Source organism: Sphaeramia orbicularis, chromosome 11, assembly GCF_902148855.1.
Source record: "Sphaeramia orbicularis chromosome 11, fSphaOr1.1, whole genome shotgun sequence".
NCBI lineage: Eukaryota > Metazoa > Chordata > Actinopteri > Kurtiformes > Apogonidae > Sphaeramia > Sphaeramia orbicularis.
The window spans coordinates 952,549-968,691 of NC_043967.1; the positions used below are offsets into that span (position 1 = coordinate 952,549).

General features: G+C 37.3%; 1 protein-coding gene across 2 annotated transcripts in view; it reads right to left on the reverse strand.

Annotated features, from left to right (window-relative positions):
* The window catches only part of znf704 (zinc finger protein 704), a 127,739-nt gene that overhangs the window by 27,555 nt on the left and 84,041 nt on the right, over nt 1-16,143 (reverse strand). Inside the window, exons 3-4 of one of the 2 annotated variants that reach the window (XM_030146585.1) lie at nt 2,776-2,882; nt 464-741 (exon numbers count right to left, since the gene is read on the reverse strand). In XM_030146585.1, coding sequence (XP_030002445.1) covers nt 464-741; nt 2,776-2,882 — 385 coding nt within the window. The remainder of the gene's footprint in view (nt 1-463; nt 742-2,775; nt 2,883-16,143) is intronic. The other variant, XM_030146586.1, reaches the window with a different exon arrangement.

Here is a 16,143-nt window from a genome sequence, read left to right on the forward strand (position 1 = left end):
ATTTAGTCTGTATAATGTCTATTACTGTGGACAGAGGCAGTAAATCCAGGTGTAGATTACTGCACAAAGGCTCAGGATCTGTCCAGTCAGTCCAGCTGGGATTTACAAGGAGGACAATTAATACTGAACAAACAAGAACTGAAACTATGAATTATGAAAGAGCTGCAGCATCTGAAACTGACCACAATGAACATTTGACACACAAACAGAACCACAGTGCTGCAGTTTCACACCCACAGTTTGTCATGTCTGTTATGGGTTGTGATTGTCTCTCTCCATTCACCATACATTTTTTATTAGTAAGTTGTTTTTGTTTGTTTTTTTGTATCAATTACTCGACATTTCGGGCGACCCCCATTTGAATTCCACACGACCCCACGTGGGGCCCCGACCCCAAGGTTGAAAACCACTGGTGTAGAAGTTCTGACCTGTGTTGGGTGTTTAAGTGATCTGCAGTATTCACCTTGCGCTTGCGAGGGATGGGCTCATCGAAGAGCAGGCTGCTTCCGTCCTGCTCGTCCAGGCTGGGGTCCTCAGGCCCTGCGGGGCCCGGTCCCACACCGCCGAGGCTGGGCACACGGAACGGCTTGAAGCTGTCAGCGGACAGAGGCGGGGAGGGCGTGGAAGGGTTGGACTGATCACTGGGAGCGGACCAGCTCCAGTAGCCTCCGGAGGAGCTGTTACTGGATGGGGTGAAGGGTCCAGCTGAGCCGTTGTCCTTCCACGACCCACTCAGACCCTCTGAGAAAACCAGAGTTAAAGGAAAAGGAGGGAGACAGCCAAGGAGGGTGAGCATAAGAAAAATATCTACCAATAAATTCAACAGCTTTAGTTACACGCTATCAAAATGTGTCTGTTTCTTCAACACTGATGGAAGATCAAGACATTCAATTAGGTTCAGACAGCTTCATTTGCACTTCACACACTAAACAGCTTCCCAGCAGCGCTGTTGACTGTGACACAACGAAGTAAAGGTTACTTTGCTGTTTGCAATCCTGCAGAGACAGTTTCAAGGTTTTTTTTGTTTCTTGTTTTTTTGTTTTTTAAGATCAAAGAAGCATTTCTTTTGAATATCAGCTACAGAAGGCATTTCATGTTGGGAAGGCAGAGGCTGTGGGAAACTTTAGAGTTTACATCTGTTTACATGTGTGTGTTTGTATTAAGACAGACTCATTTTTGTTTGGTTTTGTGAAGCTGCTTGTTGGAGGGCTGCCTTACCTCTCAGACTGGATTCTGTCTTTTCCTCAGCACAGTGTTTTACATAAAAGAGGAAGAGGTTTACCAAAAAGCCATTCTTACAGTGTTGTCAAACACAAATATTACAGTTGAAGGAAGCACCAACAATATTAAGATAAACAATGCACAAAGATGAGACATGAGTAAATGTCTGTGGTAAAAGCCAGTACATCATGTAAGGTGCTTGACTCTAAACTATCATATGTCTAATTGTGCACATGAGTGCAGCATGTGTATGGATTAGGACTGGACAGTAAAGCCAAATGCTATCATCATAAACATTCTCATATTAGTCAATATTAATAATCATCACAGTAAATGTTACTTATTTCCATCTTGTTTGAAGGCAGGTTTTTGGTCACTGAGTGAAAGAAGAAGAAATAAAATGGCTTTCTGTGGTATCTATCATGACAGACGTGTCATAAAAATATCATAAAAGTCATATAGAGGAGAAAACCACGTAAGATGCAACAAGACAAAAATGATGTAAGGAGAATAAATATGCAACAGCATATTTGTCTTCTGTATGTCTTGTACGTCTCGTCAGTGTAAACAAGACAAATAAGACATAAAACCCCAAATATGTTGTTAAAACCAAGTCACAAGATGAATATAATACAAAAGATGAATCAAGAGAAAAATGGTGTAGTTGTTGTGGTAACCTCAACTAAAGTAACCCTAAAGTTAAAATATAGAAATACTTCATATCATAATAATGATATTTATCCTGATGTACAAATATAAAACCATTAGGGATGCAAATGATCGACTAATCCATTAATCGTTAGTTGGTTGCCCTTATCGATCGATTAATGATTAATTGATAAGCAGCGATTTTCCTGAGAACCTGAATTTCTCTTTGGATAGGGTCTATTAGAATAAAAGCAAAATATTGTTTCTATACTTCATGAAAAAAGCATGTCATATTTCTTAATGATTGATTTAGTGACCCATTGGATACAGAACAGACAATGACATGTATGTAGTAGAACGACAGAAATTCTGCAGAGAAATTCAATAAAATAAATGGATCCAAAGAGGGGCACTTTAGAAGAAATGGGCATTTCTGACTTTGCATCACTGACATGATGGAGCCAGATGTCAGCAGAGATGCCTGCCGCCGTACTGACTTCATAAGACGGCCGTAAGAAACTACTGCTCCCTCCACCAATGTCTACGAACTCCAGAACTCGTACAAACCAGGAGATTCGTATGAACCCATTGTTCATAAGAAGCTTTGTGACTGAGGCTAAAACAGACAACAGGAAGAGCCTGTAGGAAGGCAAGAGTCACAAAATTAGATTTTTTCTTCCTTAAAACTTTACTCACACTAATCAGTCAAATTAGTTATTGATTATTTTAATGGTTCGATTGTTGTACTTTGAGTTAGTTTGGGTCTCCTCACATTGAATTGAATTGGTTGGGTGCTACACCTACATCATTCTTGATTGATTGATTGATTGATTGATTAATTGATCAGTATACAAACAAAACTGTCTTGAATTGATCCAAAACCTCTGAGGTATCTGTGATACTCACCACTGACTTTAACAGGTGGACTCCTAACCAGCGGGCTGGTGGACAGACTGGTCAGTACCATGGCAGCTGTCACCTTATCCATGTCCACTTCCTCCTCAGAGCGTCTGCTAAAACAGAAGAAAAACTAGATATTAGTGAGCCTTCTATTCTCAGTATGTTGTCACACACGTAATGACAAGGAAGGCATGAGCCCCTCACTCAGAAAAACTGGAGGACACAATAATACCTCAATCTGCAGCTCAATAACACACACTGAAATACAGACTAATACTACACTACTGTTCTAAAAATTACAAAATGTCCCCGTTCTACAAAGGTCAGATAAAAACATAAAACCATCATGTTATATGATACCTACATAACCTTTTGCATCCATCAACTATTTAGGCATGCAGAGTAGTTTTAAATAGTTAGAATGAGAACATTTGTGATATTAATAATTCCCCAGCATAAAAATTACAGCATAATTATCCATCTCATGAGAAAAATGATACGGCAGTAGGGATGTAACAATTACTGGTATAATGATCAACGGTGGTAAAATTGCAGACGGTTAGTACTACCGTTTAAATTCTAATTCTCATGATAACCGTGTTTGATTACCACACTTTTAGGGGAAAAAAAACAATGTAAAGATCTGCTTTTATATCAAATATTTGTGTATAGTTTTAATTTATTACAATTTTAATTGTATATACCTAATATTTGGAACCAATATTCACTTTTAAAGTCTTTGAAACGGTTCGTTAAGCATCTGTGTGTTATTTATGCAATAAAGTATATACATTTTTCAAATAGGATTTTATATATTTTTTTGTGTTTTTTGTCCTTTTATGTTTTTATAATAGGTTAAAGTGAAAAAGTAATAGACAAATGATATAGATGAAGTTGTGCTGCAAAAACAGATCCCAAACATGGGTATAGTAAACATTTGTTTATATAGTATATAAAGGCAAAACCAAAAGGACTGAAAAACGGCCAAAATAGGCTCAGACCACTAAGGGTTAATATTTGAATGTTTCTGCAACAGAAGGTACTTTGTGCCAATTATTTTATTTTTATTATTATTATTATTTTTAAATACAACTTGGTTAAATTATTTCAGTGTGTGTATTTGTACTTTTTGAACATTTTAAGCACAATTTCAACAATACTGTGATAATAATGATAACCGTGACAATTTTGGTCACAATAACCATGATATGAAATTTTCATATCGTTACATCCCTATATGGCAAAATGACATCAAAAAATATTACAATAATTTTCAGGATTGTTTTATTGCCAAGCCCTAGTAAAATATTCCCTTCCATTAACCAGGTTAGCAGTTGAGATCAGGTAGATCTACTGTTGTTAAACTGACTCCTCATCTTTGCATACCACTGCAATGTGAAGTCTAAATGACATTCACCTTTGAGCTTTGCATGTTTTTGTTTAGTTCTTTTCAACTCTTTGGGGAGAAAAAAAGCACTATGTACCTGCTGTAAAAAAAAAAAAAAAAAAAAAAAGGGTAAAGGCGTTTTGCAATCAAAGCAATGGTCTTGTTTATTATCATCTTCGACTCACTGCTTCACCAGAGACACATTAGTCAATCCATATGACAGACTGGAACTTCATGCAACACAAGTATTTGTCTCCTCTAATTGGAGTGCAGCATATACGCACTAGGAGACGGGCATCTAATCCCCCCTGTGCATCCCCCAGAAGAAGCCAATCCCTGTGATCAAAGACATGTCACTAGCATTATTACTGACAGTCTACCTATCTTACATGCTCACTGTTAATGGAACAAGTGGGGGGGGGTATGACTACATAGACTGTGTCAACCAGACTTTGACGGCACAGGGAAGACTAATGATCAAAGTTAGTTCTCTTACAATGATGAAATCTACCAGTGTCTGAGAAAAAAAAAAACAGACAAAAAACATGATATCAGCCATCAGCAAGTTTTCAGAGCCTCTCAGATCAAACAGTAATTTAGACTGCATCTTAACTGGTACACAGACAAGAGCTGAAAACAAAACTGAACCAAAATACCACCATAGGAACGGTGGAACACACAATGAATGGTCATTAGAAAAAGGGAGGGCAAAGGATTGTAGAAGTTATCCAAACCTGTGAAACATTTCAACAAAAGTGATGTACAAGATGCAAGAAGATAAAAAAAAAATGCAGAAGACATAAATACAGTCCCTCCAGAAAAACGCGACTAATACATGTTTTTTCCAGTCCCTGCATATTTTTGCAACTTCGCACATTTTTACCAAATTCTTGCAAACTTACCACATAACATCACATAAAAACCTTGCATATTTCATTGCATAATCAAGGAATTTTGCCTGCGTAAATAAGGATTTTACCCGCATAATCAAAAATTTTTGCCCACATTTTTCTGTAGGGACTGAAAATAAAAAGATCATGATGAGGACAACGTAAAAGATGCCCCAAGATGTAAAAACATATGCAAGACACAAGATGAAGATGACATAAAACATGTAACAACATGAAAATCATGTTAAAGATGTAACAAGTAATGCAAAAAAAAATTAAATGAAGGGGAAAAAAAGACGGGAACTAGTGCAAACAGAAAGTAACATTTCTCTTAAACCTTAACTGAACCCCACTCACATTCTTACACATGCTGTATTTCAGTCTAATGTAATGCGATATAAAACTCATGATTAAGCCAATTCCAACATCTCAGCAACAACAACAAGAACAGTGTGACACTTGTGTGGCCCAGACATGACTCCTATATTTACTTTTAGAGTGGCTTCAAAGGGCAGATGCTCATCATCAAAGCGGACTGACTTTAAGCAAATCTAGGAACAAAAGTACAAAACAGAATGACAGTCCTACATTACAGATTTGCTGAATTTACATACGGACCACTCAAAGACAGATAGCGGCCCAATGTCAAAACTACATGCACATCATTTGAATTTTTGAAGATGTGGTTCAAATCCCCTTCTAATGCACATATTGTGTATTAGCGCTTGTTTTTAAGGTAGAAATAAGTTTGTGATATTTTCAATTGGCTGATCAACACCAGATTTCTAGAAAACTGACAGAGGAAATTGCAGATGAATCTGAACTTCCACTGACTGCTGTTATGTCAGTGTTAAGACCTTCCAGCCTTTTCCTGCTGTGTTTGGATACATTAGTCTACACAACTACGTAAAGTCAGGTGTGGACAATTGTCATACAATATGTATGTACATGTATGTACTAAATAAATAGAGTTAAGAAAAAAAAACAACAACTTTTTGGTATTTTCAAAGCACATTGCATTTTAGTGCATATTCATATTTTTTACAGGTCTTCAAACATACTGAGAAATATGGACATGATCTTACTCCACCAAAAGTTATTTACCCAGAGAATTATAACAACACGAAGTCCAGACCTCAACACACGGCATTTTTTCTGAAACATAATTTTGAGTGAATGTAAGTGGAGTAAACATCAGCTGTTTTTCCACAAGTTTTCAAATTACATAAAATTACATAACAATTTAGACAAGGGTTATTACCATATCTGAGTGAACATAATAAACAGCTAAAGACAAAAAGAAAAGCCATTTAGGGAGCTCTACAACACACTTTATTTGGTTTACAGGGTGGGGAAGCAAAATGTACAATGAACATTTAGTTGTTTTTTCTCAGCAGACACTACGTCAGTTGTTTTGAACCCAAACATATACTGATGTCATAATCATACCTAACACTATTATCCATACCTTTTCACAAACTTTTGCCCATATGAGTAATCAGGAAAGCAAACGTCAAAGAGTGTGTGATTTGCTGAATGCACTCGTCACACCAAAGGAGATTTCAAAAATAGTTGGAGTGTCCATAAAGACTGTTTATAATGGAAAGAAGAGAATGACTATGAGCAAAACTATTACCAGAAAGTCTGGAAGATACTATTAAAGAAGAATGGGAGAAGTTGTCACCCCAATATTTGAGGAACACTTGCGCAAGTTTCAGGAAGCGTGTGAAGGCAGTTATTGAGAAAGAAGGAGGACACATAGAATAAAAACATTTTCTATTATGGACATTTTCTTGTGCCAAATACAGAGGTTGGACGAAATAATGGAAACACCTTAAAACATCAACAAAATATAATTTAATATGGTGTAGGTCCGCCTTTTGCGGCAATTACAGCCTCAATTCTCCGAGGTATTGATTCATACAACTTGTGAATTGTTTCCAAAGGAATTTTCAGCCATTCTTCAGTTAGAATACCCTCCAACTCTTTTAGAGACGATGGCGGTGGAAATCGACGTCTTACTTGAATCTCTAAAACTGACCATAAATGCTCAATAATGTTGAGGTCTGGGGACTGTGCCGGCCATACGAGATGCTCAACTTCATTAGAATGTTCCTCATGCCATTCTTTAACAGTTCTAGCTGTATGGATTGGGGCATTATCATCTTGAGGTGAAGGTGTTTCCATTATTTTGTCCAACCCCTGTAAATTCTCATGACTTTCAATAAACTAATTGGTCATACACTGTCTTTCAATCCCTGCCTCAAAATATTGTGAATTTTGCTTCCCCACCCTGTAGACTTTCCAAATTTGGGTTGCTTCCAGTCAAATTTACAGAATCAAGATATTTGGTCTGTCAACCAAGTCAATCAAAACTTTTAGACCAATCCCAGGAAGTTATTAAAGGCTATTTGTTTATTGTAAATTTAAAAAAAAGAATAAAATTTAGATGGACTAACTAGAATGAACACCATGCCAACATCAGACACATGTCTGTCTGCGTAGGTCTTATTGGACCCACGAAACAAAAAGGTGTGACTCATACCTGGATTATACAAACCAAAAGTAGGCCTTTAACTAATGTTTTCTTCGATCTGTGACTGTGTTAATTATTTATAAAGGATCGAATGCATGGTCAAACTTGTGTGTTTTCTTTTTTTTTTTTTAAGGGAAGTCCTACTCACATTATTCCACATTGTGAACTGAATTATATTAATTCTATGTTTACATGAATGAACACACATCTGACAAACCAAAAACTACAAGCAGAACTGGAACTAAATAACAGGCAGATGACACAGCTGGTATACACATCCTCTTTAAGGGACATTTATCGACAATGACAGCTCTGAGGAAACAGTGTCTCATTTGGTTAAATGCCTGTTGCCTTGACAGCTCTCCCTGAGTCTCCTCCACTTACATCTGTTATGAGAGGGGCTAAGGTGGGAGCGGGGCAGGGGCCAAGGCCAGCACCAGACCAGGTGTTACAGCTGCAGAAGTCAGACAGGGGCTTCTCATATAATAGGGATACAACGGCTTATCCATGGTACAGTTTGGACGCAGAGCCCGGCTTTGCATCGAAACATAACTGGGAGCTGATGGAGAGCCTTAAGGCTAATTTCTATTCCTTTACGTATGTAAATAGGTACATCCATTTCTAACACTGTCATGCGTCACTGCCTTCATACTTCTATGCATCCTGTATGTTGGAATGAGCGTTTCACAATCAATCCACCAGAGGGCGCCACTCTTAATTTTCATACTGGCCGAATACTATGAAGAAGAGTAAAGTTTTTTAAGAAGAAGAAGAAGGCAGTCAATAATAAACATGACGACAACAGATGAGGTTTTACTCCTGTGGATACTGTTAGTACTGAGAAGGGGAGTTGGCAGTAGAAGGGCTGTGCTCTGCAAGGTTCTAATAGTTGTGGATTTTTCATTATAGTTTAGTTTTATTTAGTTTTGACTTTTTTTTCTCTAATTCAGTTCGTTTTAATTTGTTTTTAGAGCAGCTTTGCTAGTTTTTATTAGTTTTTGTTATTTTCTAAATGCTTAGTTTTAGAATGAATTTTAGTTTAGTCGTCTCTTTTCTCTTCTTCTGTCGTCGTATTCAAATCAATCCCAGACAGGACTCTGCTGCTTTCTTCCAACTTTAGTCTCCATGTTTCCCGGTAGAGTGGGGACCAGAAGACGACTGGAAACCACAAGTGAACACAAGTGACGGACCCTTAAATATCATATGGTGACAGCAGAGAAAATTGCTAGAATGAAATAAATCGATTTCGTATCAATCTGACACTGACAAAGACAAAAACGAAGGGAATTTTATCCATAATTTTTATCCCTTTTAGTTAGTTTTGTAAACACACAATACATTTTCAGTTAGATATGTTTTTTTTCTTTTAATTATAGTTTTTATTTATTTCAGTTAAAGAAAATGTTTTTTCAGTTCTAGTTTTTGTCATTTCGTTAGTTTTCTTTAACGATACCTTGGTGCTCTGCCTCCGACTCGAGCCGGGGTCCGCCGTGTATATAAACACGAGTTGTCCGGAAATGTCATTTGAAAAGACAAATGAGCAGTACATGCTCGTACCGAACCGTGAGGGGCGCACCAAACGATACTACTGTGCGACATGTACTGTTGCACCCCTATCGTATAATGGACAGAAAAACCAGGTTGATGTGAGCCTCTGAGATGCAGAAAAAACAGCCAACATAAATCATTTATGTGTTTTATCATGTACAATCAGAGCTGTGAACCTCACGTTTTGTTTGTGTGTCCCAAAAAAATTACAATCAGAATTTCTGCAATGATAACTTTAAAAACAGTGAATCAATCACAGTGAAATTTCACGGCATGAAACTCTAACTTATTACCTCCATCTTGCAAAAAAACCCCATTGGATTTACTTTAGTGTTCACAGAGAAATGTGGATCTGTGTAAAACATGTCAGAAGTCCCTTCCCTCCAAGTTTTGTGAGGAGACGTGTTGTCCATTATGTTCACGTCATACAAATACGAAGTTGTTCATTGCGTTCTTGCACAAAAATATCTCCTTTGAAAAAGTGACTGCTTGTTTCTTTTCATTTTCAACTAACAAAATAAATAATGAATTGCATGAAAAAGGAAGCAGATTTCTGAGTTTTGCAAGTGTTGGTAAGGTGCGAAAGTGAATAATTAAAGAAAAATATTAAATCATCAAACATCTTTCGACAATACGTCACATGAGTACACACCATTGATATAATATTATGCACAGAATTTGAATTAATTTGTAAGCTAGCCTATCAGCTGTGAGCAAAATATTTTCATTCATATGGACGCCAAGTGCATCCAAGTGTCAAACTTGGAAGAAACGAACCCATGACCTGCTTTACACAGACCCACATTTCTCTGTGACCACTGAACCAAATTAAATGGGGTTTTCTGCAAGATGTAGGTAACAAGTTATAGTTTCATACCCTCAAATAGCATTCAGATTGTTTAATCATTTTGAAAGTTATCAATGTGGAAATTCCGATTGTTTTTTTTGGGGGGGGGGGGGGGGACAAATGGTAGTGCTCAAAAAATAACTTTGTACCGCAGTGAAAGATACAGATGATCTCTCAAAAGTAAGCAACTCATTAACAGTAATTTGCTTGTGAACAAATTAATCGTGCAGAAATGGAATTGCAATTAAATGCATTTCATAAGAAAAACGGAGATGTAAAAAAAATGGAAGAGAAGAGTGTGTGGTAACAAAGAGAAAGAGCTCATTATCCATTAGCAATGTCTAATTTATTACCCATTCTGCTGCTGAATATGATGTCATTACAGCCGCCACATAAATCAAGGAACCAAGCTGCGCACACACACACACACACACACACACAATACCCACTTTTACTCAGACCCCACCACCCACCCTGCACCCTACGTCGCTGTAAAAACCACTTCCTGGTCACCTTGGGAGGCCATCATGTGATTGTAGATATTATCTCCATGGTAACGCTGACAGACAATAATTACAGAGTGCTTTGTGTGTCTTGAATTATGAAAGAGTAAATCTCAGAAAAACACATTAGATGAGTCATAATTAAGATGTGATGTATGCGAGTGAGAAAAAGAGAGAGAGTGAGTAGTGGGAAAGGGGAATTTCCCAAATCGCTCTTGTCATTAGCGGTCTTATCAAACCCAACTTCCGTCCTGCTTATTACGGCTGTGATTAACATGGGCCCGGAGCATGTGTGTGTCCTGCTGATACACAGAGCCACGTGAAAAGACACAACACAGGAGAGGCGGTGGGATGGAGAATGGACTGGTGCGAACATTCTGATGTCAGATTTTGTGCATGTGTGTGTTCTGCTGATACTAGGGCTGCGGATCGGAAAGAATCTGGCGATACGATGCAAATCACAATACAAGGATCACAATACGATATATCACGATTAGGGATGTAACGATTACCGGTATAACGATAAATTGTGGTAAAATTGCAGACGGTTAGTATTACTGTTTAAATTCTAATTCTCATGATAACCGTGTTTGACTACTGCACTTTTAGGGGAGAAAACACCTACGTAAAGATCTGCTTTTATGTCAAATATTTGAGTATAGTTTTAATTTATTACAATTTAAATTTTATATACTTAATATTTGGAACCAATATTCACTTTTAAAGTCTTTGAAAAGGTTCATTAAGCATCTGTCTGTTATTTATGCAAGAAATTACACACATGTTAAATATATTTTTTTGTGTTTTCTGGCCTTTTATGTTGATATAGTAGGTGAAAGGGAACTTTGAAAGAGAAAGACCCGGTCCAAGTGCAGAGAGAGAGAGAGAGGGAGGGGGAGAGAGAGAGAGGGAGGGGGAGAGAGAGAGAGAGAGAGAGAGAGAGAGAGAGAGAGAGAGAGAGAGAGAGAGAGAGAGAGACAGAGACAGAGACAGAGACAGAGAGAGAGAGAGAGAGAGAGAGAGAGGAGAGAGAGAGAGAGAGAGAGAGAGAGAGAGAGAGAGAGAGAGAGAGAGAATCTATCTATGAAAAACAAACTAAAACAACTCCAACTTAATATGGAAAATGGTCAAACAATGGCCATTAGGTGTCATCTTTAATGCACATGTGTATGTTTGATGTTTACATGTTAATATTTGAATGTTTCTGCAACAGAAAGTACATTGTGCCTATTATTTTATTTTTTTCCAAAATACTACTTGGTTAAATTATTTCAGTGTGTGTATTTGTACTTTTTGAACGTTTTGAGCATATTTCAATAATACCACGATAATAATGATAACCATGATAATTTTAGTCACAATAACCATGATATGAAATTTTCATATCATTACATCCCTAATCACGATATATCATGATACTGATAAAAAGGCAATTTTTTTGTTTGTTTCTTTTTTTTTAATGATTATTTCCTGGAAGAACTGAATTACACCAGAAATCTGCACAAATACTAAACACATTTTTAAACTGAAATTCTGTTTTACAGACATTCCAGTTTCAGATCCTGTTCAAATGTTCAGATTCTATTAGTTCACAACTAACATCAGAACAATATTTTAGTTCAGTCCCAACAAAGGAACTAACATCTGGCTCTCAGACAGTAAAAAGTGCTTTTAGGATGATTCAAATAACCATTATTATATAAAACAGTGTTAAATAATGATAAATAAAATATAAACAATAAAGAAAAACAAAAAAACCCAAAAATGAACCTCCACAATACCTCCATTTGAATAAATACCTAAAAATATCGATACAGTACTTTTTAATATCGATACAGTATTGTGAAATGAAATATTGTGATATATTTCAGAGCCCATATTTTCCTACACCCCTAGCTGATACAGAGCCATGAGAAAAGCCACAACACAGGAGACGAGGTGGGATGGCGAATGGATCGGTTCATAAATTCTGAGGTCATATTTTGTGCATGTGTGGTATGTATGTGCCACAGTGTGCATGTGTTTGTTCACATATTCCTACTTCACAAACCTGCAATAAAACAGTTTTCCATATCTGCACCCCGAGGCCTCCCTATGAACACTTCAATAGACGTATCAATGGAAAAGTAGAGGGAGAGTAAACAGTTTGTTTACTAATGCAGATAACATGTAATAGAGGTGTGTAATTTCATTTTGCTGCCGGCTGTTCATAAACGGGGAATGACTTTATCTTCATATGCCAAACACATATTACTGATGATGCCATTAATGGGTTTTAAATGTCCTTAAAGGCTCAAAAGCTTTTTGAATGACCTAAAAAACATGTCAATTTACTCTTTGATTTCCATTTACACCCACAGACAGGGCACTGTTCAGACAGCATCTCCATGTAATGAAGTGGTTTTCAACCTTGGGGTCGGGACCCCATGTGGGGTCGCCTGGAATTCAAAGGGGGTCACCTGAAATTTCTAGCAATTGATAAAAATTAAAAATAAAATAAAAACTTACTAATAAAAAACATCTATGTTGAGTTGACAGAAACAATCATAATACATAAAAGACAAGCTGTGGTTGTGAAACTGCAGCACTGTGGTTCTATTTCTGTGTCAAATGTTCACTGTGGTCAGTTCCAGATGCTGCAGCTCTTTCATAATTCATAGTTTCAGTTCTTGTTTGTTCAGTATTAATTGTCCTCCTTGTAAATCCAAACTGGACTGAGTGTACAGATCCTGACCAAGGAAAATAAAATTCTCCCTTTGCGCAGTAATCTACACCTGGATTTACTGCCTCTGTCCACAATAATAGACATTATATAGACTAAATGTCCTCTGAAATTAACCTTTATTTGCAACATAGTAGAGCAAACTATTACATGATCAAAAACAATTTAATTTTGGCAAAAAAAAACAAAAAAAAAAAGTCTCCACTTTGAATGTCTGGGGTCGCCAGAAATTTGAGATCTTAAAATGGGGTCATGAGCCAAAAAAGGTTGGAAACCACTGATGTAATGACTGGAATCAGGCCTGGGTCCAAAAATGAGCAGTATCCAGATAGATTTTATAAGATGATAATTACATCTATCAAAAATATATATTCTTCTTGGTCTTTAGAGTTTAGTTTGTTTACACTAGCAGCTTAAGATAAAGGACATTTTTGTAATTACAATTTTTTATGTTGTTTTCACCTTCTGTCTTTTACACTGTTTTCAATTTGTTTCAATCTATTCCTTTTTTAATATATTTAATAAATATGCCATATATATATTCAATACATTTAACATACATTTTTTTCTTATTGTTCTGAGTTCACTTTGTTACATTGTCAGCTAAAAATGCTCTAATTTTTGTCACCATGTTAAGTAGAGCCCGACCGACATGGGATTTTTGGGGCCGATGCCAATACCGATATTGGGGGCTAAAAAAAGCAGATATCCGATATATCGGCCGATAACCGAAATATTGGCCGATATATGAAATAAGAACACTGATCTACACAGGATATAATAATCTTATATTAGATAATTTTGGACAGGTTTGTGGACAGGTGGATAAACAGTTGCATAAATCTTTGTTTATCTCACAAATATAATTTACACAACTTCCAAATGCAAACTATGCAATCACAAAAATAATTAGAGCAAAAAATATTACTTACAAAAATTAATATATCGACTACATATCGGCCGATGTTGATTAATTGGTGATACGCTATAATCAGTTGGGCTCTAATGTCAAGTAAGATCTTTGTGCCAGTTTGGACAAAATCAGCACTAAATGACAAAATGAGGGACTTTTATATAATTTTTGTCTTACATGTAATTTTTCATCTTGTCACATCTTCTACATCATTCTCATATTGTGTCTTTTATATCACTTTAAATAATAACTTGGCATACATTTTTAACTTTGGCCCTCACATTGTGGAGATGTGGCAGCTTCAGACAATCCTTCAACTTGAATCTTTTCCCATTTTCTTCACATTCCTGGTCATCACGAATCCAACCGCCCAGGCAGAACATGAGCAGAGGACAGTGTGGCCATTGTTACCACCATTCATACTACTGACTGCAGCTCTCTTCCACCAGAGTAAAAAAAAAAGAAGACAAAGAGATCCTGGGTTACTGAGAAAATGATGAGCAAATGTTGAAATTAAAAAGCTAAAATTAGACCAAGAACGAGGGAATTCACCTCAGAAGGGACTGGAGCTACAAAGTAAAACAACAGCTCCCTCTTCAGGGGTTCTACTGAGCCAACTGTGTGTGTGCGTGTGTGTGTGTGTGTGTGTGTGTGTGTGTGTGTGTGTGTACTGGTTGAAACATGTTGTATTTCTCTGTTTTAGGAGCATAAGTAAACCCAAAATGCTTTGTTTGAGTGAGTCAGACCACAGTCGGGGTGAGCAGCCCCCTACCAGAGTTGGGGAACAGAACAGGTTGTTTTTCAGTCCAACGGTCAGGGGCTGCGAGGGAGACAATAACAGGGTTCAAGTTACTGCAGCCATCTTAGTTTGACAGGTAGATGGGAGCCAATGAAATGTGGGATTTTCATCACAAGTTTAATAGATATTCTGGTGAAGTCACAAGGGCCCCGTTATTTTCTTGAAATTCATTTCATTCTTTATCTACTCTTTTCCTTTTATGAAACATTATTATGTGTGGCAGAAATCATCTCTGTCTGCAGCTCCAGTTGAAACATACATTATTAAACTAAACTTTTTACCTGAAAAGGCTGATGTACTGACTTGAACTTTTGTACCTTCCCATGAAGCAGTATATATTGAATTAAATAGTAGGGCTGGGTATCATGGCCAATTTCCTTAATCGATTCGATTTCGATTCATAAGGTTCTGAATTGATTAATTGCGATTCGATTCAGTATTAATTGATTCAGATTCATTTAGTGATACCAAAGTACAATTTTGAGTTGTAACCTGATTATTTGACTACTGCAGCCATGCAACACAGAATCAGTACTGATATTAGAAAGGAAATAAATCTGACATTTCAGCAGTAAACAGATGGATCTGCTCTGAAATAATGAACACAAACATGTCCATGTTTAATGAACAGGACACAAACATGTCCATGTTTCTCCAGTGGCTCAGATCAGACTTCTTCGTTATATTTATTCTGTTTTATACCTGCTGCTTCCAGCCTTCAGACATTACTTTCACCCTGGGGCGCTGACACCAGTTTGCCCCTCCTGAAACAGACTCATGTTGGGCCCTTGGTACAAGAAACTCACTGGAGGAGGAGGGTGGGCGGAGCTTCGTGATTTCTGCTTTTTCTATTCCTCTAACTCCGCCCTCAGCCACAGGTGAACCAAGTTAATATTTCTAGAACGACTGGCTTCAGCGACCCGCCTCCACCGGCCAGTTCCTCCGCACTGCGGGTTCCAGTTTGAGAGCAGGAGGACCTCCCACAGAGGGGTTTTCCCCACCCTTCCTCTACGTTCCTCCTGCGACAGAACTGTCGTGAGCATGACGAAGTCTCTGCCAGGGGCTCGTGAAACAGAGCCGGCCACGCTTCCGCGTCGGCGGTTTCTGGGTCATTTACTCACGGTCCTGCTCTGAAAAATCGATCTCATCCACCCTTAATCAATTACGCAAAATTAAAAAGAAATCAATCAAATCGATTTTTTTTACCCAGCCCTATTAAATAGTAAAAT